General features: G+C 42.7%; 1 protein-coding gene across 6 annotated transcripts in view; it reads left to right on the forward strand.

The window, feature by feature from the left end:
- Prr14l (proline rich 14 like) overlaps positions 1–25,118 on the forward strand; it is a 75,045-nt gene that overhangs the window by 35,707 nt on the left and 14,220 nt on the right. For 3 of the 6 annotated variants that reach the window (XM_050140835.1, XM_050140839.1, XM_050140840.1), the window contains 3 exons: positions 1,758–1,829; positions 2,721–2,892; positions 3,503–3,609. In XM_050140835.1, the coding sequence (XP_049996792.1) occupies positions 1,758–1,829; positions 2,721–2,892; positions 3,503–3,609 (351 nt within the window). The other 3 variants (XR_007591410.1, XM_050140838.1, XM_050140836.1) reach the window with 3 other exon arrangements.

The following is a 25,118-nucleotide window of genomic DNA, read 5'->3' on the forward strand; positions in this document are numbered from 1 at the left end:
AGTAAAGGAGAAAAATGAGAAGTTGTCTTTAATCTGTGTTGTATCCCCTCCATCCCCACTCTTTCTCTTTCTTTCTGGTAGCTAATGATGACCTCCACCTCACTACAGTAGTCCCAACTCCAGATCCTCCACCTCCCAAGTGCTAGGACACGGCCCTGACCCCTTCACTGTTAGTTCCTTACATACTGTGTTGGTATTCAGGATATGAGCCTTGGCTCCTTTTCCCTTCCAGAACTCTTTCTACTTCCTAAAATAGTTTTCCTTCTCGCTTTCTATATGTGGCTTTTTACTTTGTGGAGTTTTATACATATGTAACCAAGAACTTGGGATGTTGTTTTATTTCAAGTGGAAGGTATATGGGTAGTGTTGCTATGGACTCTACTCATTGACTCCAAAAGTGACTCTACTCATATGCCTAAGCTCACTTAATTTTGTTTTGTTTTGTTTTTTGAGACAGGATTTCTCTGTATAGCTTTGGAGCCTGATCTGGAACTCACCTTGTAGACCAGGCTGTCCTCGAACTCACAGATATTCTCCTGTCTCTGTCTCTCAAGTGCTGGGATTAAAGGCGGCCACGACTACCCAGTTTTTTTTTTATTGTTTTATTAAACTTATTTATGAGCTGCACGTGGTGGCACATGCTTTTAATCCCAGCACTGGGGAGGCAAAAGCAGTCAGTCAGATCAGTGAGTTCAAGGCCAGCAGCCTGGTCCACAGAGTGAGTTCCAGGACAGCCAAGGCTACACAAAGACACCTTGTCTCAAAAAACAAAACAAAACAAAACAAAACAGACAGAGATGATAGATGGACCACTTTTCCTTCCTGAAAAAGCAAAGCAACAAAACATTTCACATATTGCCGGCAAAATAAATTAATAGCCCTGAAAACAATACTTAAATCAGTTTAATTTCCATAAAGTATTTTCCCTACCACTGTGTGTGTGTGTATGTGTGTGTGTGTGTGTGTGTGTGAAAGAGAGAGAGAGAGGAAGAAAGAGAGGAGAGAGAGAGAGAGAGTCACTCAGAGGACAGTTTTGGTGTTGGTTTCGCTTTCTGCCTTTGTGTGTGTTCCAGAAATCAGCTTAGGCAGTCACCTTGCATTGTCAGGCAGTAGGCGCTTTTACCTGCTAAGCCATCTTGTCTGCCCCATTTTTCTATTTTGTTGAGACAGAGTCACCTGTTTAGACTGGCTTCAAACTCAGTATCTTATAAGGCATAACTATAATATTTTTCCTTGTATAGATACTTTGTTGTTGTGTTTGGTTTCATGTCTAATTTTTAGAAACATTTGTTGTGTGTGTGTGTATGTATGTACATGTGCTTACATAATGTAATGTGGAGGTTAGCAAAGTTTTAGGGAGTCCATTTTTTTCTTCCACTCTGTGAGTTCCAGACTTTGAACTCAGGTGGTCAGGCTTGGCAGCAAGCCTTTCTATGTATGGAACCAACTTATGATTCCTTATGCTTGAAATTGTAAAGAATATTAACATGTGTTCTTACCAACTTAATTAAAAGGCTTAAGTCCCAAAGCCATTCTTGCTCCTGTCCTTTCTTTTCCGGTCCTCTACTTTTCTTGATACTCTCTCCAGTTAAATTAGGAAGCACTTTCCTGTTAGCCTTCTCCTACCCAAGGCCGAGCACAGAAGCGTGGTTCTTGTTTCTTGGCTGCACCGTGTTCCAGAGCCCCCGGTAGCATCAGAACCTTTGTTGTTGCCCCACTTGCATAACTGCTGCTTTGTGCTTGTGCTTTTACTTCAGCCACAACACCATACCAAATGTGCCTCTTCCGGGCATGGGAGCTGTCCACAGCACCAACAGCAGTCACCTGAGGTAAGCCTTGACGCACCGGCTTCAAGTGTGGATGGGTATATGAGAAAGGGCAGGGAGAATACATTTATTCTAGTGTTCTTAGATCGCATGAGTCAGGCATGTCACAACTCTTAACCTCTTGTCTCATTAATCTTAGTATTTATAGGTCTCAGATTAAACATTTCTGAGATTCAGTTGGTTTTATATCACATAACAAGGAATAGGGTTGTATAATTAGCACCATTTATTTAGCACAGAATTCAGTAGCCAGTTTACTAGTATCTCAACCGTTCCAAGTCCTGCCGCTTCACCAGCCTCAGTCCTGGTCCCTGAACGGGGCTGGTCTCATCTGAGCAGTGTTCATTTGTCTGGTCACTTACTCTCTCCTTTCCAGTCTTCACTCAGGTACACATTTCTATAAAATTGCTCTAACCCCTGGAAAGGACTGACCACGTTCTTAGAACTTTGCACATGTGTAGAGCCAGGTTGTGTCTAGAGGTAACTAGAAAGCAGGTGGCTCAGAAATAATGTCGGCCGGGTGATAGACTTCTCAGTCGGTTAGTTGCCTGCCTTGCTAGCGTGAGAACCTGAGTTTCATCCCCCAGAACCCACATCAGTAGCCTGCATGGTGGCACACACTTGTAATTCTAGTGTAGGCAGGAAGAGACAGGCAGATCCTGAGGCTCACTAGCCAGCCAACCTAGGCTACTTGGTTAGCTTTAGGCCATTGAGAGACTCCATCTCGAACACAAGATGGATGGGATGGCCAAGGAAAGACATTGTCTTAAAGTTTTTTCCTGGCCTCCACACACACAAGGACATGAACATGTACAGAAAATCTAAGTAGAAATGCTGGAGATAGAAAGCATACTTTACACAGATTTTATCGTCATTCTGTCTCCGTGGTGCTAGGCTGGAGCCTGTGTTCCCTGCCTTGGTGCCAAAGGCTTGCCTGGTGACAGAACCAGCTGTCAGCAAGCTCCTGCTCTCAGCCTCTGAGTTCCAGGTCCCTGAGTTTGATGAGCTGGGTGATGTGTCAGCGGCATGCCCCCGACCACAGAGCAGCCCTGCAGAAGAGAAAGAGGTAAGTGCAAGTGCCAGGGTCTGGGGTGGAGGCGGCTTTGGGATTTCCATTATTGACTCCCATCACAGGGTCCGTGTAGACTTGACTCTGGCCTTGGCTCAGTAGCTGGGACTTCTAAGGTAGGAATTTTCCTGCTTGGCCAGGAAAGGAGACGGTGGGTTTATGGGGTTGTTACCTTTATTTCAGTTTCTTTCCCGAGATGGGGGGTGGGTCTTACTGTTTTCTCCTCACTGCCTTTCAACTTCTGAATTCAAGTTGTCCTCCTGTTCCACCAGGCGGGAGCAGGTTAGCATAGTCTGTATTTTTTTCCAGACCCATTTTTCTCAGCAACAGCATTGAAGAGTGTTTATAGAGAGCCCTGGTCCTAAGAGTCACCTTGTGCATTGAAGATGAGTAAATGATACTGTCCTGTAGTTCACAGAGTCGCCTGTCTCCACTGATGGAGGAACCGCTCAACTCTCTGTTTAGCCGCCAGAGGAGGAAGGGGAAATTTGTCATTAGCTACTTTTCAGGCTTATCTGTAAAGTGAAGAAGTGATGTTTTGAGTATACAGGCTTTATTTTAAAATAACTTAACATTTTGCCTACTTTTGTTTTAACCCTTAAAACAGGCTGAGCCAGAGAAGAGACCAAAGAAAGTCTCACAGATTCGCATCCGGAAAACCATTCCTAAACCAGATCCCAACCTTACCCCAATGGGCCTGCCTCGGCCCAAAAGGTGAGCTTCTCTAACGCAAAGTGGGTTCACTATCTTGGAAAATTGCCAAGCAAAGTATACTTGACCTTAAAATGATTATGTAATCCGAGCTATGTTTTTACTTCTAGGAATTTATGCCAAAGAATTCCATAATTAATATGGTTAAATGTTTAAGTGCAAGATATTTTAAAACAGTGATTATTTTTATTGTTCTTATGCTAGGTATTGTATGTACATAATCATAGCTTAACCATTGAGAGACCAAGGCAGGAGGAATAGCTTTGGGTACAAAGCCAACCTGAGCTACAGTGTAAGGTCCTCTCTCAAAATAAACAAAAGAAAGGTGCTGGAGTTCCATGATGAGACTCTGTCTAAGAAGAAGACAACAACAAACCCACATACAAACCAGAAAAACCAATCTATTTTTAAAAATTTTTTTAGGCTTATTGATTTTATTGGTATGTGTTTACCTTGCATGTATGTATGTGAACCACGTGTGTGCGTGGAGCCCTTAAAGGTCAGAAAATAGCATTGATCTCCTGCAACTAGAATTATGTATAGTTTATGGGCTATCGTACTCGTATGGCTGTTGGGAACCAACCCAGGTCCTGTGTAAGACAAGTGTTTTTAACCTGAGCCATATCTCTAGTTCCTCAATATACTTTTTTGTTTTATTTTGTTCTCTGTGTAACAGCTTGGCTGTCCTGGAACTTGCTTTGTAGACTAGGCTGGCCTCAAACTCACAGGGATCAGCCTGCCTCTGCCTCCTGAGTACTAGAATTAAAGGTGTGCCCTACCACACCCAGTCCCTGAATATACTTTATATTGGGTGTTTTAAGTTGGGCATTGTGGTGCCCTCCTGTGATCCCAACAGTTGGGAGATGGTAAAGGAGGAAAAAGAGTTCAAGATCATCTTCAAAGTTCTCCAAACCTCAGTTCTTATGCCCCAAGCTCCAGGGAAGTTTTCATTGGTTCCCTTAAGTAACTTAAATTAATTAGTCTTAGGAGCTTCTGCTAGTCTTATCTGTTGACCAAGGACATACCCCAGTGGGAATAGTGCTTGCTAAAGTCTCAGGACCTGCCTGACTGGTCTCCCTATACAGTCCAGGTTGGCCTTGAACCCATAATTCTTCTGTCTTAGCCTCCAAATGCTGATATTACAGATATATGTAATATCTTATTTTTTGGGGGGGGGGTGGTGTTGGGGCTTGAGACTTGGTTTCTCTGTGTAACAGCCCTAGCTGTCCTGGAACTTGTTCTGTAGAGCAGGCTGACCTCATACTCACAGCTTTCTGAGTGCTGGGATTAAAAGTCATGCGCCACCACTGCCCGGCACTATCACCTTCTTTATTGACTACCCTCTTGTGCCTCCTTGAGAAACGCTCGTGTGTCTCAGGTGCCCCACATTAAGTGGTGTTCACTATCAGAATGGTTTAACTTCTTTTACTGTTTGCCTGATCTGAAAGCCTTGTTGATAGAGATAAGTAATTGGGAACAGAAAGGCTTTAATGATACAATAGCCTGTCTTCGCTGTTGTTATTTTGTATTTGTATATAGAGTAATGTGTCTTATCATGGCATGTTATTTGTTTCTTTATACTTCATTAGCATTCATTCCCCTCCTGTACCCCCTCTTGTACCCAGCTGGCTCCCTGCTCCCCCAGGAAGCCCTCCTTCTGTCTTCATATTTCATTACCCACAGTTCCTCACATACCTCACAGTCTCATCCTCTCTCAGCATCTCCTTTTTAGTTTTATGGCCCTCATTTGTAATGTGAAGTGTGTGTTCTGCATTCAAGGGAAAGTCTGGTGTTTGTCTTTGACGTTCCGGCTTATTTTGCGTAATGAATTCCAGTTACGTATGTTTTTTCTTTAGTCAGCTTTTTTCCTTTAGATTGCCAGCTCATAAAAAAAAACATAAAAACTTAATATTAATTATAAAAGTTTGGCCTGTAGCTTAGGCTTGTTTCTAACTAGTTTGTTGTTGTTGTTGTTTGGTTGGTTGTTTGGTTGGTTGTTTGGTTGGTCAGTTGGTTAGTTTTTTAGAGACATGGTTTCTCTGTAGTTTTGAAGCTTGCCCTCGAACTAGCTCTTTTAGTCTAGGCTGGCCTCAAACTCACAGAGATTTGCCTGCCTCTGCCTCTCTGGAATACTGGGATTAAAGGCGTGTGCCACCACCGCCCGGCCCTAACTAGTTTTTAAAACTTAAATTAACCATATTTTTTAATCTACGTTTTTTACATGGTTTGGTTACCTTTACTCTGTACTGCTCATCCCGCATCCTCTGCATCTGGCTTGTGACCCTGCCTTTCTTCCTCTCCAAGTCCTCTCTGTCCCCAGAAGTCCTACCTAACCTCTTCCTGCCTAGTTAATGGCCGTTCAGCTTTTTATTAAACCAGTCACAGTAACACATCTTCACAGTGTAAAGGAATATTTTGCAACATTTTCTTAAATAAATGCATAATTTTATTTTTCTTTGCAAACAAAATTCCTTTTTGTTTGTGTATACAGCACATTTTCTTCATTATGTTAATGGACGTATAGGCTGGTTATTGCTTAGCTGTTCTGAATAATGCACCAGTGAACATGAATGTACAGATGTTTCTGGTGTCACTTAGACACATGCAGGTATATATCTGAAAATTCTATAGTAGGACATATGGCATTTCTTTTTCTTTCCTTTTTTTAAAAGATTTATGTATTTTTTATGTGCATTGCCTGCATGTATATTTGTGTGAGGGTGCCAGAGTCCCTAGAACTGGAGTTACAGATAATTTTGAGCTTTCATATGGGTACTGGGAATTAAGCCTAGGTCCTCTGGAAGAGCATCCAGTGCTTAACTGCTGAGCCATATTTCCAACCCTAACATATGGCATATCTATTTCAGTGTTTTGGAAAACCTTCACACTGATTTCCATGTTGGCTACAGAAGTTGGCACTTTGACCAGCAGTGCATAAGTATTTTTAAAGATTTATTATTTTTAATTGTGTGTGTGTATGTGTACACAAGCACACATGAGCGCAAGTATATACAAAAACCAGAGGGTTCTGATCCCACTGCAGCTGTAGTTAATAATATGGGTTGAATTTTGGTCCTCTATAAGAAGAGCACATGCTCCTCACTGATGAGCCAGCTCTCTAGCCCCTGTTGTGTTTATCTTAATTCCTCACATTCTCACTTTTTGCTTCCCCATGTCTCTGTCACCTGTGGGTAATTTTTTTTTTCAGTTGTTTTTTTTTTTTCTGTAGCAAGCAATGAAACCAGGTTCTGTCAATTGCGTGTATGACAGCATATTTTGTATTGGCATAAAGTGTTTTTTCATGTGGATGCCCCAGGAGATGTGATCTTAGTGTTCTCTCCCTGCTTGGCCGCCACTCAGACTTTTTACCCTAATAAATAATGCCACTCACTCACCCCCTGCCTACCATCATCACACTTCTTATTTGGGTCTTTGAGAAAGCCTTTTTTTCTCCCATGCCAGATCTTTGGAAGATTGTGGACTCCAGGTGATTCTTCTGATATCTGAGTCCTTTTATAGTTTGAATTTTGTAGTTCCAGCTGTCTGACTCAGTGTCCCCTGCCAAATTGAGCAAGGACACCGGCAACCACTAACACTACTCAGGAGACGTATAGGCAATTACCAGGGTACCCAAACCTATTAGGCATGTCCAGCCTAGCGTCTTTGGACGTTCTGGGAGTAAGTGGGCCAGGTTGGTCCTGTGAACATTCAAGAAAGTTATTGATCTCTATATGGTGGGGATCCCTTTTCTACAAATCTCCTGTCCTTGCCAGTCTAGAAGGAGCAGCTATTTAGCTGGTAGGAGCCAGGTAGAATCCAGTGGCTCTTGAGTGTTAGGCAGGAGTGTCATGGTGGTGTCAGGAATGGCTTTGAGTTCTTTGCTTATATTACTTTGGACCAGCAGACAGTCCAAATGTCCTCATCTCCTTCTGTCCAGTGTGGAGTGGCTGTTGTCTTTTGGAGCTTATGAGAGGTGGATAACTGCCTAGACAGGTAGACTGCGACACCCTTTGTTATGTCTTCTTGAGGACTTGCTCCTTTCATTAATTTGTAGTATTCTTTATCTCTTCTGATTCATTTTGGTTTTTGATCCACGTTATCAGACATCAAATTAACTAAATCAACTTGTTTGTTTTTACTTGTTTGATACATTGTATTTCTGCTTTTTTTTGTTTGTTTGTTTTTGTTTTGTTTTGTTTTTCAAGACAGTATTTCTCTGTGAGGCCTAGCTATCCTTGAACTCACTCTGTAGACCAGGTTGGCCTTGAACACACAGTGATTCGCCTGCCTCTGCCTCTCAAATTCTGGGATTAAAGGTGTGCGTCACCACAGCTAGGCATATTTCTGCCCTTAAAATTTTATTTTATTTTGTTTTATTTGTATGGATGTTTTGTCTTAAGTGTGTTTGTGCACTATACGTATGCTTGTTGCCCATGGAGGCCAGAAGAGGATGTAGGATCTCCTAGGACTAGAGTTACAGACGGTTGTGAAACACCATGTTGATGCTAGGAATCAAACCTAGGTCCTCTGCGCCAGCAGCCAGTGCTCTTATCCACTGAGCTTTCTCCAGCCCCTTGGCTTTGTATTTTTGACACCTTGACTGTGATGTATTAATATGATAATATGTTGCAGAGAGGTTCTCTGGTTGTGCTTATTTGGGGTTCTAAATGCCTCTTGCTTTTGAATCTCTCTTTAAATTAGGAAAAATGGTGCTATATTTTAATGAGCCTCTGTATACTTATGTTGTTAACAGTAGACTCACAAACTTCTGGCTCTCAAAATCCTTTTGCTCCTCTTTCACAATGTTCCCAAGCCTTAGATGCAAGAGTTCTGTTTTAGATGTATCTATTGGGTTTGGTATTCCATGGTCAGTTGTTTTATGCATTTAAATCAGATACGTTTTTCTGTAATGGTCTGTCTGTTGCAAAAAGAAGTTTCTTTGGTGACTAAGAGCTACATTTACCTATGGGTATAAGAGTATTTAGGGTGCATTTAAGAACTGTGTTACTTGCCTATAATCCCAGCACTCAGGAGGCAGAGGCAGGCGGGTCTCTGTGAGTTCAAGGCCAGCCTGGTCAACAGAGTGAGTTCCAGGATAGGCTCCAAAGCTACAGAAAAACCCTGTCTCAAAAAAAAAAAAAAAAAAAAAACCTTTAAAAAAAAAAACTGTGCTGCTCAATGGAGTACTAGTACAACACAGCAGAAAAAATAACAGCATCTTGAATTTTGTAGGCAAATGGATGGGGCTAGAAAACATCATTTTGAGTGAGGTGACCCAGACCCAGAAAGACAATTATCACATGTACTCACTCATAAGTGGTTTTTAAACATAAAGCAAAAAAAACCAGCCTACACAATCCCAGAGAACCTAGACAACAATGAAAGACATACATGAATCTAATCTACATGGGAAGTAGAAAAAGACAAGTTCTCCTGAGTAAATTAGGTGCATGGGGACCTTGGGAGAGGATTGAAAGGGGAGGGAGGCAGGGAGAGGAGCAGAGAAAATTGTAGAGCTCAATAAAAATCAATTTTAAAAAAAGGAGAAAAAGAACTGTGTTGCTTTAGTTAAAGTGGCAGAAATCGCTCCTCTGTGATCTCTGACCTGACTAACCTGGGAAGTTAGGTTTCTAGTACCAAGCATGATCTCCGTCTTCTTAAGCAGGCTTTAAGTCCAATTAGACAGCTGTTGGTTACCACCAAGATGTGAGTGCCACTATCTCACCCTTAGGGCTATCTTGCCATGCTGCAAGTTATTATGGGTGACAGGCAGTTGGCTGTGACTGATGGTTACTTCCTTCCCTTGGAAGCTTACAAAGTACCTTGTGGTACTATAAAAGCTAGTCCTCGGGCCTTTCAGGTCAGATCCAGCATGGATCCTCTGAGTTCTATGTCTGCAGTGCATGGTGTCTTCAGTAATAGAACCTTAAGTTCAAACTCTGGGAAGTAGACAAGAACAGTGGCAATACCCATATTGTTTTGGGACTTTCTTGATCTCTCCTGCTCAACAGCTCGTAAGAGGGTTTCTTAAACCTATTTCTAGTCTTGGTTTTGAGTTTTCATTTTTTTAGGCAGGATCTTCATGCCTTTAACTCATTCTGTAACACAAACAGGCCTTTAACTTATGACTCTCCTACCTCAGTCTTCTACAAGAACTGGGATTACAGACCTGTGGCATTGGGACCAACTGAAAGGTACAGGTTTTTGCTTTGGTTTGGTTTTGGTTTTGTCTTAAGATAGTGTTTCTCTGTATAGCCCTGTCTGTCTTAGAACTCAATCTGTAGACCAGGCTGGCCTCAAACTCACAGAGATCCTCCTGCCTCTGCCTCCCTAATGCTGAAATTAAAGTCAGACACCACCATTTCCCAGCTGAACAATACAGTTTTTAATACATTTTTACCTTGAGATTCTTTTGGGTGTGGCTGGAGAGATGGTGTTGACCGAGAGCACTGGCTACTCTTGCAGATAGCCCAGGTTTCTTTCCCAGTCCCCACATGGTGATTCACAACCATCCATAGCTCCAGTTGCAGAGGTTCTGATGCCCTCTTTTAACCTCTGTAAGTACCAAGCAGACACATAGTGCACATACAAACATTTGGGTAAAACACACAAAATGTAAAATGAATAAATCAAATAAATAATATGTTTGGGGGGAGATTCTTTTGGGTTTTCAGATGCAATCTTTTTTTTTAAGCTTTATTTATTTATTTATTTATTTATTTATTTATTTATGTATGTGAGTGGTGTATCTGTATGAATGACTATGCCAGAAGAATGCATCAGATCCCACTATAGATGGCTGTGAGCCTCAATGTGGTTGCTGAGAATTGAACGCAGGACCTCTGGAAGAGCTCCCCAGTGCTTGTAACTGCTGAGCCATCTCTGCTCCCTGAGATGGGATCTCTTATAGAGCACCTTGTCCTCAAAGTAGCTATATACATTTAAAACTGTGGCCCATGTTTCCAGAGTACCCTTCCTAAACTAGAAACTAGACACATTTTTTATTGGAGCAGTTTGGTTATGACCAAATTAGTATACATGGGCTCACATGTATACCAAAGCATGTAGTATCTTACATTTATTTATTTAGTTTTTGAGACCGTCTCACTGTGTAGCCCTGGCTGACCTACAGTTTGTTATGTAGACCTGGCTGGCCTCAAACTTAGAGATCCATCTCCCTCTGATGGAATTAAAGGTATGTGCTACCGCCACCTAGCTGATCAACATTGTTTCTAGATTTTTTTAAATCTTCATCTCTGCATCACACGCTTACCTAGAGTTCATAGAGGTCATAAGAGAGCGTTGTGTCCCTAGAATTGGGTAATTGGTGGTTGTGAAAGACCATGAGGTTGCTGGAGAGAGAACTGGCTCAGTAAAGAGCACTGTTTTTTCTTATAGAGAACCTTTGTAGAGCCCAATTCCCAGCACCCCTGTGGCACTCACAGCCATTTGTGCCTGTTGCCTGGGGAGGCCAGAAGAGGTGGGGGTCAGATCCCCTGGAGTTCCAGACAGTTGTGAGTTGCCAGTGGCGCTGGGAGTGGGAACCAGGTTCTCTGCTAGAGAAGCCCGTGCTTTGATTTTAACCATTGAGCCAACTCTTCAGCCCCCATTTTTAATTTTTTGTTTGTTTTGTTTTTAGAGACAGGATTACTCTGTGTAACAGGCCTGGCTGTCCTGAAACTCACTCTGTAGACCAGGCTGACCCCGAACTCAAAGAATTCCGCATGTCTCTGCTTCGCAAGTGCTGGGATAAAAATGGCATGTGCCAACACTTCCCAACTCTGTTTTTAATTTTTAGAGGAATCTCCATACTACTTTTGAGGAGACTGGAAAGAACAAATAAGAGCTCCTGATATGACACTCTTCTAGGGACCCTGTATTTGTTCCAGCACCCGTGTCAAGGGACCTCCATCTCCCTCCCCAAAGTATCTGATGCCCTATATCATAAACTCACACAGACACACACATGTACACATGAATGAAAATGTTTAAGATCTTAGCAGATAAACACACATGATACTTAGAGCAGTGCACATGCCCACCTGTCGTCAGACTCAAGGGAGGTGGTAAAGAGTTGCCTGATTTCCACTTTCTGGATTGGTGGTATTGTGGTTTTTGTTTTTGTTTTTTCCAAACATGGTTATTTCTTTGACTTTAGCTTTCTAGGAAATTGATATTACAAACACTCCTGTGTCAAGTTTTTGATTTAATTTTCAAATGTTAGGGTTTTTTCTTTCTTTTTTCCTTTTTGCTCTTGGAGTTTGTGCATCTTATGGAAGTTAACCCTCTCTCAGGTGTGTTATTTACAGGTACTCCTGTTCCGCTTGTCTTTGCTCCGCCGGCTCTTTGTTGCACAGAGCTGTTGATCACATTGTTCACGTGTGCTCTTGTGACCTGTTTGTCTGCAGTCATACATTCAGAAACACGCTTAGCCACTTCAATGGCATGAGACATTCCCCTGGGGCTTCTGATAGTTTCCTAGTTCCAGTCTAGTGCTGACCTATACTCCTGTCTAGGGTCTCAGCCCATGAGTCTTCCAGGTGAGGAGAGACCAGTTTTACCTTTTTACACCTGGAGTTTTCCCAGTACCACTTAAAGAGAGTTTGCTTTCTACACTGTGTGCCTTTGTCAACTGTGTTGAAATCATTTGACTGTAATAAGTGTGTGAATTATTTATTTCTGTATCCTCCTCTGTTTTATTGTCTTTATACCAATACCTTGTTGTTTCGGTTACTCCAGATTCATAGCATTTCTTAGGGTTTTTTTGTTTGCTTATTTTTGAGACAGGGTCTTGTCATGTAGTTCTAGTTGACTTGAAACTCATATCCCAGCCTAGCCTCAAACTTGGTGCAATTCTGCTTCAGCTGTGATTATAAGCATGCGATATCATGCCTGGACTTATGCATTGTCTTTTAAAGTTGAGTATTAAAACCGGGCATGTTGGGGCGTATACATTTAATCCCAGCAGAGGCAGGTGGTTCTCTGTATATTTGAGGCCCACCTGTCCTACATAGTAAGTTTCCAAGTCAGCCAGAACTACAGAGTGACAGCTTGTCTTGAGAAACCAAAAAAAAAAAAAAAAAAAAAAAGAAAGAAAGAAAGAAAAAGAATTATATAAATAAATAAAATTTAAAAATTAGATATTGTAATGCCTTCAGCTTTGTTTTTGTTTGTTTCTTTTGCCATGCTGGGGATGGAAGCCAGGGACTTACATATGCTAGGCAAGTATCATACCACAAAGCAATACCTCCCGCTTTGTTTTTGTTGTTTGTATTTTATGTTTATTTTATCTATTTGTATGTTTGTCTTATCTGTGTCTGTCTGTCTGTCATCTATCTGTGTGTGTCTTGTCTATCTGTGTTTGTCTGTGTGTGTGTCTCTTTGTAAGAGGTGAGGTTGTGGGTATGGGGTGTCCTGTCATTCTCTGCTTTTTTCATTTGGGACAGGATATTTTCTTGAACCTGGGACTCATGGAACCAGTCTTAGCCCCCTTGTCTTCAAGGCCAGCGCTTAGTTCCTTCCATGACTGCTAGGATCCACAGTCTGCTCCTCATGACTGAGGGCAGGTGCTCTATAAACCAAAGAGCCGTCCCACCAGCTCCTTTTTTCCTCAAGATCGTTTTGTAAATCATCATTCTTCTCTCATGGATCTGTGTGGAGAATGAAGAAAGACATATCAACAGCATTTTTTCATTAATATGTTGAAATAAGATTTGTCAAGAAGGGCTGTTTTGAAAGACTTTATGGACATTTCTCTTGTGTCAGTTGTATAAATAAATTAAAGATTAAGACATTGATTGCCCCAAAACTGTCTTCTTCTATAAATGTGGAAAGTCCCTGAATGAGGGTGTAAGGTTACTCTGTAGGTGTTAAGTGGCAGTTTGATTTAGCTCTTTGGATTTTTACCTTAGTATCATGTATTGGTTTGCGTACAGTCAGGATATAGAAACTATATGACATTTTAACATAATATAAAATTTCAAACTATAAAAGGACAGTAAATGTAATGAGGCTTCCAAAGGGTATGCTCAAACTGAGGAACAAAGAAAGGACATATTGGGAGGATCACTAACTCCCATGGTTGACATTGAGACTGTGATGACGAAGCTATGGCCTCAACCATTGGGTGACTGAATCACAGAGGCCACAGCAGGCAAATAGGAAAGAACCACATTTTGGAACACATATAATTGGCTGACAGTCTGTAGCTGTGATACAAGAGCTGGAGTCTGTGATGTTTATTACAGAAGGGCTACAGAAAACCCTGGACAGTTGTCTTTGAGACTGGAGGACCTTCTCTGCAGGGTAGGGCTATTATGTTACCAAAGGACTCTTTGCTCTGGCCACATAGCTAAGGTATAGACAGACGTTCGGGGGGTGTTCAGGTGACTTCCAATCGCCCCGTATATGTGTGTCACTATGGGCTCATGGCAGAACTAAAGGAAAGCTCTCAGAACCGGATGAGACGCACCCTCATCCTGTGTTGTTCTGCTAACACCAAGCTGAGCGGGGGGCTGGAGAGATGGCTCAGTGGTTAAGAGCATTGCCTGTTCTTCCAGAGGTCCTGAGTTCAATTCCCAGCAACCACATGGTGGCTCACAACCATCTGTAATGAGGTCTGGTGCCCTCTTCTGGCCTGCAGACATGCACACAGACAAAATATTGTATGCATAATAAATAAATAAATAATTTTTAAAAAAACACCTAGCTGAGCGAGCTTTGTATCGGTATGCAGAGGAAATGCTTCAGCAGCCTAGGAGTCCAGTACCATAAAGCAGAGCCTGATGCTCAGATTTTGAACTTAGGTAAAATATTTTGATAAGGAGCACATTTCAGGCAACAGTAAAACACTGACACGTTTTCTTTCCAAGAGGTTTGGTTTTTTTTGTTGTTGTTGTTGTTTTGTTTTTGTTTTTTTACTGGGGATGGGGTAAGCCTTGGAGGTTAATTGTGTTACTGATCTCACAGAGATCCCAAGTTTGGTTCTCAGATTCCATGTGAGGTGAGTCACAACCACCTGTGTTGCTCCAGCTCCAGGGGACCTGATGCCCTCTTCTGGCTTCTATGTACACCTGCACTCATAAACAGACACACACACACTTAAATAAATCTTCTTAAAAGTATAATGAACCAGTTGTGGTAGTGCATGTCGGTAGGGTTTGCTGAAGGAGGCAGAGGCAAGAGGATCATGAGTTCGAGGCCAGCCTGGGCTACACATTAAAAAAAAATATAATGAAATAAATAAATAAAAGATTTGAAGAGAGCTGGAGAGATGAGACAGCAGTTAATAGCTCAATATGTTCTTTCAAAGGACCCAGGTTCAGGTCTTGACATCCATACAGCAGCTCTCAAACTTTAGCTCCCCTCCAGGGGACCCGACACTTTGATCCTCCCTGGGCACTGGGCACCACATTGTGTACACATTGGCATACAGGCCAAATATCATACACATAAAATAAGTTGTCTTTCAAACAAAATTTATGTGTTCTGATGCAATGGTTGTATAAAAGATAAAGAAGTAATAACCATGAAAAAAGTTTGTTTTGTTTTTTTGAGACAGGATCTCTATGTAGCCCTGGCTGTCCTGGAATTCCTTTGTAGACCATGCTGGTCTTGAACTCACAGAGACCCACCTGCCTCTGCCTCCTGAGTGCTGGGATTAAAAGCATTTGCCATCACATCCAGCTGAGAGGAAAATTTTTTAAAGGAATGAAATAAGAGTGCTAGTCTCAGAAATTTAAAATATGAAGTCTCTGGCTGGAAAGATGGCTCAGAGTTTAAGAGCACTGACTTCTCTTTCAGAGATCCTGAGTTCAATTTTCAGCAGCCTCCTGGTAGTTTACAACCATCTATTATGGGATCTGGTGCCCTCTTCTTTCATGCAGGCATATATGCAGGCAAAACACAATGTACATAATAAATAAATAAATCTTCAAAAGAAAATTAAGTCTCAAAAATTAACTAGAACATAAATTATAAATTGCTAAAACAATAGAAAGTCTGAAAATGAATACCAATACATAGTGAGATTTAGTGTTTGGTGAAGATGCCGTCTCGGTTCGATGGTGGAAAGCTAGGCTCTTAAAAGTAATTCTGTTGGAATGGTAGCCATTTTAAGGATAATAAAGCTGTTTCTGTCTTTATCTCAAACATATTCTCTACTAATCAGATCTTAGTGTAAACAAAGCAATCTAAAAACATTTGAAGAAACTAGGAAATTTCAGGTTGGAATGGGCTAACTATAATAGAAATTTGTGAGTCATAAAAGACTGAAAAATATACTGCATAAAAATAAAGAAGCTCTAGAACCAAACCTGGTGGCACATACCTGTAACCCTAGTGCTTAGGAGGTGGAGACGGCAGGATCAGGAAAGGCTAGTCTTTGCTACATAGGAAATTTGGATCAGCCTAGGCTACATGAGCCCCTATCTCAACAAAATGAAAGAAAGTATTAAAGTAGGTTGTGGTGGCACAAGTTTGTAATCCCAGCACTCAGGAAGATGTGTCAGGGTAGTGAATTGTAGCAAACTTGTACTACACAGTTGAGACATCCCAAAAAAAGCAGGAGAAGCCAGCAGGGGGGTTCGTTGAGTAAAGGGGCTCCCCTTGCTGGCTTCTCCTGCTTTTTTGATCTGTATTCAATCCCTAGAGCCTGTCACCTTGATTAAGCATAGAAACAGTAAAGGAGACCCTGTATCACAAAGGAGGTTTAAGAGCTGAGTTTAGAGTTGCATGCCTTTAATCCCAGAACTCAGGAGACAGGGCCATTTGGATCTCTTGTGAGTTTTAGGCTTGTCTGTTCTACATTGTGAGTTCCATGTCAGCCAGAGCAACACAGTAAAACCCTGTTTCACAAACAAAGCAAAAATAAAAATCACAGTATTAGAGCCTGGCAGTGGCGATGCACACCTTTAATCCTAGCTCTCAGGAGGCAGAGGCAGGTGAATCTCTTGAGTTCAAGGCCAGCCTGGTCTACAGACATGACAGCAAGGGCTACAGAGAGAAACCCCGCTTTGAAAAACCAAATAAAGGGGCTGGAGAGATGGCTCAGCGGTTAAGAGCATTGCCTGCTCTTCCAAAGGTCCTGAGTTCAATTCCCAGCAACCACATGGTGGCTCACAACCATCTGTAATGGGGTCTGGTGCCCTCTTCTNGGCTCACAACCATCTGTAATGGGGTCTGGTGCCCTCTTCTGGCCTTCAGGCATACACACAGAAAGAATATTGTATACATAATAAATAAATATTTAAAAAAAAAAAAAAGAAAAACCAAATAAATAAATAAAAGGTCTTTAAAAGAAAGAGAACCAACTCCCCAAATGGTCTCTATCCTTCCCACTAGCGCCATGGCATATATGTGTGTACATACATTCTAAATAATACATTTTATACACGTGTGTGTGTTTGTGTGTATGTGTGTATAGCTGTGTCCCTCTTTGTTTATTGGGGCTGGTGACATGGCTCAGCAATGTTCTTGCAGAGGACCCAAGTTCAGTCCCCAGCACCCATACGGTGGCTCACAGCCATCTGTTACTCCAGTTTCAGGGGTTTGATATTTTTTCTGAGCTCCTCAGGCTCCTGCATGCATATTTACATATACATCTAAACCGAAATGCACACAAAAAATGTAAACATTTGCATATTTTAAAGTTACTACTTTAGAGAAACCAAATGTCAGCCAAGTACAGTGACATGGTTATAGTTTGTCCTACTAAGCTAAGACAGGTGGGTTGTATCAGTTCAGGAGTTGAAGGCCAGCTTGGGCAACATAGTGAGAACCCAGCTCAAATAAGGAAATAGTTCTCAGTGGTAGAACTGGTAGGTTGCTCAGACCAAATAGTTGATACTGGACACAGGGTACAAAAAGAATCCCACATTTTTCCTACGTATACTTAAAAATGGAGAGAACAATACCAATGAGCATATCTGTGGAGCAGAGTACTAGAGATAGATGCACCACTGGGCTTAAGGAAATCCTGTGCTACAAGGCTTACACGGGAGAACTAATTATTGCTAAGCCATCACAGGAAAAACATGAAAGAAATGAAGAGCGAGTTGCATAAACAAATTCAACATAAAATAAATTGCACATAGTTGGGCATGGTAGCACATGCCTTCAATCCCAGCAGCCTTTGTGGGATCACTGAGTTCAAGGCCAGCTTGCTGGGTCTACATAGTGAGTTCCAGGACTAAGAAGTGAGATCTCTCATAAAAGAGGAAAAAAAAAACAGTAGATGTGAACCAAAAATAAACATACTTCTCCCTCCCCAATGACCACTACAACATTAAAGAACATTACCCTCTCAACCCTGACAGTGAGTGAAAGGGGAGGAACTCTGAGGAGGTCAGTCATTTTTGTGGATTGGCAGCCTGGATCCATGCTACTAGGAAGGGCTGGCAACCCTAAGCTGAGGTTCTGGTTTACAGGGGTCCCAGGTTGGTTGTTTAGTGCCTTTACCTAGAGCACTGACAGAAGAGTGCACAACCCCTCCTCACTCTGCACCTGCCAAGTGATGAGGAGCTCCTCGGAGCCCCGAGCTGCAGCCTGGACCTGGGCAGCTGGGACCACACACTGGCAACCATGGAACCTGCATCTCAGTCACTAAGGGTGATGACAAGGTCTGTAAATCTGTCCTTTCCTGAAGGCCTATGTGGCGATAACTGCGTCTACGGCTCTTGTTCTACACTTATATTTGGCAGAGCAGGATGGCATTGTATAACCATTCTTTAACATTTATTTATGTGTCTGAATGCTTTTCCTGCATATATCTGTGTACATATGCACGCCTGGTATCCAAAGAGGTCAGAAGGGAGGTTGGGTGCCCTAGAACTGGATTTATGTATGGTTGTACATTATCATGTAGGTTCTGGGAATCAGACCTGAGTCCTCTGCAAGAGCAGCGATTACTCGGAACTGCCGGTGGTCATGAAAATGAGGTCAAGTGGCTTAGGCGGTACTGGCAATGCTTGCCCACCCACAGCTAAGAACATTTGGATCTGGAAATGAATGAAGAGATGTGTATTAAGTGTGACAGTGTCCTCAGCCCCATCCACGGGATATCCACGTGAGGAGGGTTAGCCTCTGCCAGCTTTGAGAACACAGTAAAGCTCTACCAGGAGGACTTCACTGGCCAGCACCTGGTACCCTACATTAATAACTGTACGGTGTGTTCAGTGCCAGTATCTCCTAGGAAACAAACAAGGGTAGCATGCATTGCTTCTGGCTTCAGCTGGAAAAATATCAGGGTAGCATGTTGTGGGGGTCTGCCCAGCACCATTTGTGTCATCTAACCAGGGCCCTAGCAATAGCTTGTGAGGCTCCATCATCTGAGTGTCGGAGGGGGATTCCAGTTCAGATCTGCACCATCTCTCATAGTCTACCTGTATCAACACATTTCCCAATATGTCAGCTGTGTAGTCTAGAACCCACGAGAGCTAGCGTTCTGCGTTGATGATGGGGATGTAGCCTCAGGAAATACCAGTGGCCAGAATTTTGGCCGGGACTTCAAAAAAAATCGGTAAGTTTTAGTTTGACAAAAAAATGCCCCAAGACTATGCCAACTCCTGAGAGGACCTGAAAAAGCACCCCTGACTTTCATTTAACATAACTCATTTCTGTTGAGACTTAAAAAAAGGTGTGGAACCACACAGCCATTTTCTGTTTTCTGCCCTTGACATAGGACCTGGGTAAAACCATAGAACACAGTACATAGTAATACCACAGGTTCTTCTGCAACAGGGGATGGTGTTGTGTTTTGGGGATGAATGTAGTGTTCATTCATTCATTCATTCATTTTTGAAACGGTTTCTCTGTGTGGTAGCTCAAACCGTCTTGGAACTCTTTGTAGACCAGGTTGGCCTCGAACTCTCAGAAATCCACCTGCCTCTGCCTCTTGATTACTAGGATTAAAGGCGTGCGCCACCATGCCCCGCTGAATGTAGTATTTATAATTGTGATCTATGTATGGGAGAAGGTCTGTATGTGTGCCACATCTTAGTTCATAAGCACATTCAGTTTTGTTTTGTTTTTATAGTTATATTGTAAATTGTCTATAAGTCTTGCTTCCCCAAATTGTAGCTAATTCTTGCATTTAAGATATTTCAAAGTTGAATAAATTTTCTCCCCATAATGTCCATTTATTTAGAATAAAGGGATGTCTCTTTATTCCCTTAGGGATACAAAATATATGTAGGCTGGATGTTTTGGTGCATGCTAATAATCCTACCATTTCAGTGGTAGAGGGATCAGAGGGGATCATGGATTTGAAACCAGTCTAGGCAATGTACCAAATTCAAGGTCAGGCTGGGCTGTATGAATCACTATCTCAAAAAATTAATTGGGGGCTGAAAAAATGACTTAGTGGTTAGAGCAGTGGCTGCTCTTCTAGAGAGCCCAGGTTGCATTCTCCACACCCACATGGTTGCTTACAGCCCTCTGTGGTTCCAGTTCCAGAGTACCTGGTACCTTCTTCTGGGCTCCATGGGCATACATATCAGGTGCATCCACATACATTTGAACATACACATAAAATTTAAAATGCAGAAGTAAATATTAAAAACCAAATGAGAAAAGAAAGACTTCCTGAGTGCAGTGCCCCCGTGGGTGAAGTGCTTGCGTGCATGCCTGACAACTTGGAGTTGACTCCTGGAACCCCTGGTAAGACGGAAGGGGAAAACTGACACACAAAGTTGTTCTCTGGCATCCAGGTGCATGAAGTGAGCCACCCATGCTCTTACATACACGTTACACACACACACAACAATTACAGCTTAATTAAAAGACACAAACCTTGCGCTGAAGAGATGGCTCAGTGGTTAAGAGGTGCTGAGTTCAAATCCCAGTAACCACATGGTGGCTCACAACATCTATAATGAGATCTGGTGCCCTCTTCTGACCTGCAGGCAGAACACTGTATACATAATAAATAATAAATCTTTAAAAAAAAAAAGGCATGATCCTCTAAAGGGAGAATTGTCACTGGGCATGGGCCATACATTTTTAGGAAGGATATAAGCCTATTCTTCAGCAAAGGGCAACAGACAATAGCTGTGTCTCTCAAGATGAGTACAGTTTAGCCATGTACTACACGTCTATGGTATTACGTTGTCACAGTAGAGAAATCATGACCTGAACGGTAGTGGCACGCACCTTTAATCCTAGCAATCAGGAGGCAGCGGCAGGCCAACCTGTTCTACAAAGTGGGTTTCAGCACACTCAGGATGTTCTATGCTCGGAGAAACCCTGTCTTGAAAAACCAAAACAAAAATAAATCATGACCTAAAGGCCGGGCGGTGGTGGCGCACGCCTTTAATCCCAGCACTCGGAGGCAGAGGCAGGCGGATCTCTGTGAGTTCGAGACCAGCGTGGTCTACAAGAGCTAGTTCCAGGACAGGCTCCAAAACCACAGAGAAACCCTGTCTCAAAAAACAAAACAAACAAACAAAAAAAATCATGACCTAAAGGTTGGGCAGACAGCTGAAGTGGTTCGCAGCCTTCCTAATGCTGCCACCCACAACCATAGAATCATCTCATTGCTACTTCATACCTGTCATTTTGCTAATGTTATGAGTCATAACCTGTGAGGGAATCGTTCGATACATGCCCCCAAAGGGGTTGAGAGCCCAGATGTTTGCAGATCTGCAAGTCTATGACCCTTGCAGGGGCATCGTGATGCCAAACCAACCACTTTATGCCAACAAGAAGAAATCTTGCCAACGTCACTTAGACAAGTCTGTTTTAGCAACAATTAAAAACAAACAAACAAAAAAACATTTTTAAGTTCAAAGCATCTGGGCAGGCTGACATGTACCTGTAATTCGTGCTCTTGGGAGGACTGAGGTAGGGGTTTGTGAATTTAAGGATAGCCTGGTATTACATTATCACAATATAGAAATTATGATCTCTATGGTGGCACGTGCCTTTAATGCCAGAAATCAGGAGGCAGAGGGAGGTGGATCTGTTAGTTCAAGGCCAGCCTGGTCTACAGAGCAAGTGCCAGGACAGGCCTCAAAGTTACAGAGAACCCCTGTCTGGGGGTGAGGGGAGAAGGAGAGTTTAAAGGATGTTAACTTTTGTTAACAACTTACAGTAAAGTAAACAAAAGAAAGGGAAACTCAGTTCCACCTCCAAAATCACAGAATCACAGGCAGCAGTCGCATCTGAAAAGACCTCAGATAGGAACCAATCGGATTGCAGTAATCACTTGAGGCAACAAAAGTGGACCAAAGCATGAACAGTGCAGCTGGAGGAACCAGCCAGATTTCAGTTGGCACTAGCCACGTAAAATGGTTTCTTCATATGCTGGATGGAGTTGAGCCCAGACTGTCATGCGTGCTAGGCATGTTCTATCTCAGCAACACGCGTTTCTGATTCCTATGTTCAGTGTTCTCTTCATGCTGCAGGAGGGTTTGTTTGTTGCAGTTTTGACAAAGTTAGGGCCGTGTGCGACTCCACCCTGCTCCTCTCGGTTTTGGGCTCTGTTTTATTCTGAAAGGCTTTGTTCAATGTTTTCTGCTGTTCACTCATTGTGTTTTATTCTCTTTAATCTATTATTCATATTTGGAGGGTTTTTTTTGTTTTGTCTGAGACAGGATTTCTCTGTATAACCCTGGCTATCCTAGAACTTTCTTTGTAAGTCAGCCTGGCCTTGAACTCAGAGATCTATCCGCCTCTACCTCCACAGAGCTGGGATTGGAGGTGTGCAGCACTTGACTGTCTGGGACTTGTTTCTTATTACTATCTATAGTTTTAGAAAATTCAAACTTGGGGACAGTCTGGCATGTACTAGACCGTGGGGTTGATTTCTAGTGTGTTATAGCTCATAGCAGAAAGGTATTCTTGCGGTCAGGAGCCAAGGAATACTACAGAGTCATATTACACAACAAACCACACAAGAGATTTATTAGGAAAGACGCGAGGGTGGTCTTCTCAGGAAAGAAGCACCAAAGAACTGAGCGGGAGGCAAGTTTTATGTAGGGTTTGGGGCGGGGTGGCCTGGGATTGGTGGACTTTTGTGATCTGATCTTGGGGCAAGCTCATAGAATAGTGGTATTTTCTGGCCTGATCTTGTGCTTTTATTATTTTCTTTCCTGCAGGGCAGAACTTGGCTGCCTGTGTCTCAAAGGGCCAGAAATGGCCTTTATGGCTGTTACAGCAGTATTGGGGTGGGCCTGTCCACTCACACATAGAGGGACTTATGTTCCCTCCCCTCAGCCCCCCCCTTTTTTTTTACTATTGATAAAAATAATCATGGGTTGGGGGAAGGGGGAAACACTATAATTAGATTACTTCCTTTTGTGTGGAAGCGTCAGAGTCCTTGGGGTAAGCTTGATTTTCACCCACAGGGTATAATTGGGAGTTATAGGCCTCTGACTCCATAGCTGGGGGCCAGTAATCCTATAATAGCAACTGATTAAAAGTCTGCTTAGAAAATTTTTGGACCTGTTGAAGAAATCTAGAGAAGAAGTTTTCTTGGGTTTTGGTTTTTTTTTGGGGGGGGGTTGTTGTTGTTGTTTTAGTAGATCCACTGGGCAGAAGCATCAAGCTGTTTCTTGCAGTTTTGTTTCATTTTGTTTTGTTTTTTGAGGCCATCTAGAGTTGCCCAATCTTGGTGTTTCCTATACCTGACCTGCTGACATAGTATCAGCATCCCCCCTGAGGAAGAGATGAAGACCACCTCTCTCTGCTCTTAGTAAATCTCAGCCTTGCCAGTTTTGTAGCACTGTGGAGGCCAGTGAATCTGTTTGGCCCTGGAGGGTAAGGATGGTCTGAGCCACCCGTTGGAGAGTCAGTAGCTAAGGCGGTAGTCAGTCCTGCTGCTCCAGCAATTATACCAGGACTGCAAGAAAGGGTGGGCCTGAATCCTTCATTTGTCATGCCATACTCCCACAAACACGGTGATGGCAACCGATGAGCCTTCCTCACCAGGTACCACCCCTAGTTTTGGAAAAAGGAACTTCAGGGTACCAAATCCCAGCCCACTCAACGTGTAGGCGGTGGTAAACTTGAGTGTTGCAGAGAATCAAGGTGTGAACTTTTGGACGTAGTGGTTGGGGGTTAGGGTAGTATTGCAGTCTGGAATCCAGTGTGCCATAAAGTGTGTTCCTTGAGGAGCAGTACCAAAGAGAAGGATGCGGGAGAGGTAAGGAGTGATACTGATATTTAATAGGCCAATGGGCAAGGCCACAATTGGTAGTAATGAATTTGACCTGGGAGGGACTAACAACCAACATCCTTCAAAGTAGCCAGGCAGTGTTATTCAGTGAGTGTTATGTAGAGGTCAGGATCTGAAACAAGAGATGGGTACATTAGGGAGGTGAGAACTGTGTCAAACGACACTCAGTGAATTCAGTTAAATGATTCAGTTAAAGGGGGCTGGAGAGGTGGCTCAGTAGATACAAACAGTGGCTGTTTTCCCAGAAGTTGTGAGTTCGATTCCCAGCAAGCGCATAGAGGCTCACAACCATCTTTAATGAGATCTAGTGCCCTCTTCTGACTTACAGGCATACATGCAGACAGAACTCTATATCCATAATAAATCTTTTTTTAAAAAAAGATAGTCTTAAAAGATTTCTTGAGAATAGACACAGTGAAATTGTAAGGACCTGACACTTCACACCAATGTACATAAAATTAAAAAGTTAAATAAAACCATTTTTTAAAAGGTGGGAGAATTTGTGGTATAGGGCCTTAATCCTTTTCTATTTTGAGAGTGTTTGCTTAATGAGTAGGAGACATGTACCCTGACCAGGCCATTCACCCCCGAAACCTCCTGGCTGATTTAGACTGGGTGTAGGAGGTAAAAGGTCCCATAGCGAGTGAGAGCGACTAACAGTTAAGTAGGAGCTGCCAGTAGGCTGAAAGTAGGCACCAGGAAGGGTTGATCTGGGCAGCCTGGCACTGAGAAGGGAGAAAAGGAAACCAGGGTGCTGAGGAGAAGACATCAGGAAGGGGAGCAATAGCCTGATGGAGCCTAAAGAAACCGCAGCATTGCAGCTCTAAGGATAGGGAAACAGGGTTAGACGAAGTGGACTAACCATAACTTTAAAAACATGGCTAGGGGGGCTGGAGAGATGGCTCAGTGGTTAAGAGCACTGCCTGCTCTTCCAAAGGTCCTGAGTTCAATTCCCGGCAACCACACGGTGGCTCACAACCATCTGTAATGAGGTCTGGTGCCCTCTTCTGGCCTGCAGACATGCACACAGACAGAATATTGTATACATAATAAATAAATAAATAAATAAAATATTAAAAAAAAAAAAACATGGCTAGGGGTACCTCTGCCTCCAAAAGGACCAGAGGGGCACCAGATGCTCCGCAGTCACTTCCAAGGTCTCAGGGAAGCTTTTACACCTGTCAGATTGTACACCAGTTGTCACTAGTGGACGGGGTGCTGAGTGCTGAGTAAGCCGGGAAGTGAGTCTGCTAAGGGTGGACCTGAGATGACAGGTGGGTTCCCAGTGCAGCCCAAGCACCAGGAGCACCTATCCGGGTAAGTATTAGTGACAGCTCTG

This window comes from Alexandromys fortis, unplaced genomic scaffold (assembly GCF_014885135.2).
Source record: "Alexandromys fortis isolate MF-2015 unplaced genomic scaffold, M_Fortis_MF-2015_v1.1 scaffold_7, whole genome shotgun sequence".
Taxonomy (NCBI): Eukaryota; Metazoa; Chordata; class Mammalia; order Rodentia; family Cricetidae; genus Alexandromys; species Alexandromys fortis.